The sequence below is a fragment of the Tribolium madens genome, unplaced genomic scaffold, assembly GCF_015345945.1.
Source record: "Tribolium madens isolate multiple individuals breed KSU strain unplaced genomic scaffold, Tmad_KSU_1.1 Scaffold_20;HRSCAF=117;Tcas5.2_LG4, whole genome shotgun sequence".
NCBI lineage: Eukaryota > Metazoa > Arthropoda > Insecta > Coleoptera > Tenebrionidae > Tribolium > Tribolium madens.
In genome coordinates, this window is record NW_025400985.1 from 1,124,204 (window position 1) to 1,126,102 (window position 1,899).

Consider the following 1,899-nt stretch of genomic DNA (forward strand, 5'->3'; position numbering starts at 1 on the left):
AAATTATTAGTATTTTTCTTAGGAAAAACGTTTTAGTTTTTTAATTGTTTATTTTGTTTGAGCAAAATATTTTAAATTTTGTGAGTTTCTCAGTTCGAATACACAATAAAACGAATTTTAGACTTAATTTTAGAATGTCTTAATATTTTCATTGAAAAGTTTTAAATATACCGAAAGAGAGAAAATTGTTTAATATTATTTTGTGTTGTCAAAATGTTTCAAATTTTGTGAGATTTTAAACAAAACAAAAATTAAATCGATAAAAATAAGCAAAGCATTTCAGGCTTGGTTTTGCTTGTTTCGTTGTTTTTGAAGCGCCAATTAGCAAAATTACCCTGAAATCCTAGCGTTTTTTGCTTTTTTTTGAATTTATTTTGTCTTGGTGAAAAAGCGCTCTAAATTAACAAAAATAAGCTAAAATAACAATATGTTTCAAACTCAGTTCTGCAATTTTTGCAAAATCTTTCAAATTATCAGAATTTTTCTTAGTTTTTCAATTTTTTACTTTGTTTTGACAAAATATTTTGAATTTTGAGAGTTTCTCAGTTTGAATAATAATTTTAGAATGTTTTCATATTAAAAAGGTCTAAATCTACCAAAGAGGAGAAAATATTTCAATCTTATTTTGCGTTGTCAAAATATTTCAATTTTTGTGAGATTTTGAATAAAAAACTTTTAAATCGATAAAAATGAGCGAAAATAATACATTTCAGGCTTGGTTTTGCATGTTTCGTTGTTTTTGAAGCGTCAATTAGCAAAATTACCGAACTGAAGCAATTAAATAACTACTGAAATTCTAGCTTTTTCTTCTCAGGCTCTCTATTATTTTTTTGTAATTTTTTTAAAAGCATTTGTTCATCAGGAACATCAATATTTCAGGCATTTATTTGTGTTCAATGTAACAGAAAATAACAATACCGCATAATGCGTGTCGATAAATATTTTTCAGGAATGATAAACAAAGAGTTTATTGCAGGTTTTCCCACTTGAAAATAAGGAGATTTATCCCTGAAACGGGCATTTTATTAAAAGTAATCCAAGAGTAGACGTAAACATTGCGCCAACACTTTATGATTTATTCATTATTTTATTAGTCTGTCTTTGAGCGCATTTCCTGAAAATACACAGCGAATACAAATCGACATTTTGAAGCGGATTTCATGGGCCTGAAAATCACGATTGTGAACAAAATCAACAAAAATTCGTCTTTTTTTCAGAATGTCCGCTCCGGGAGACGGACCACCCTTTGGAGATCCTTCAGCGGTGGGGTTCCGGGCGCTTGGTGCTCCGGTATACCGTCCTCAGCACTTCCGGTGAGTGCATTTCCGCTTTTGTTTTAAATAGTTAAGTCAGACAAGATGTCGCTCGAAATATTTCATCCTGGCAGTGACGGGGTAATGCCGCAAGGGCCCATAAACCTGTCCCAGAACAGTCGCTTGTGCAAAGATGGCGCATACGCACACACATAAATCGCATGTCACACACTGTAATTGCCACAATTTACTGAAAAAAAATCCTGAAAAATTGTTGATAAAATAGCTTGTTTCCAGGTCTAATTTTGCAATTTTTCGGGTGAAATAAGCGGAGATAATGCGCATTTCAGACTTTTTCCTTGATTTTACAGTCCCCAATTTTGCAATTTTACATTTTATAAAATTTATTTTGTTAAAATATTCAAATTTAGTGAGATTCTTAGTGAAAAAAACGCCCTAAATTGATAAAATAATTCATTTAGACTCTTTCTTACATTCACTGAAATAAGCAGAATTAAACAAAAATAATAAAAATAAATAAAACAGAATTTTAATTTTTAACATTGCTTCGGCAAAATATTTTGAATTTAGTAGTGAGTTTTTTAGTTGAATAAAGGAAAAAGGACAAATTTCGGACTTAATTTTG

At 30.2% G+C, this 1,899-nt stretch overlaps 1 protein-coding gene across 2 annotated transcripts in view; it reads left to right on the top strand.

Annotated features, from left to right (window-relative positions):
- Positions 1-1,899, top strand: part of LOC123005449 (apoptosis-stimulating of p53 protein 1) — a 220,037-nt gene that overhangs the window by 66,528 nt on the left and 151,610 nt on the right. For both annotated transcript variants that reach the window (XM_044399209.1, XM_044399212.1), the window contains one exon: positions 1,218-1,313. In XM_044399209.1, coding sequence (XP_044255144.1) covers positions 1,218-1,313 — 96 coding nt within the window. The remainder of the gene's footprint in view (positions 1-1,217; positions 1,314-1,899) is intronic.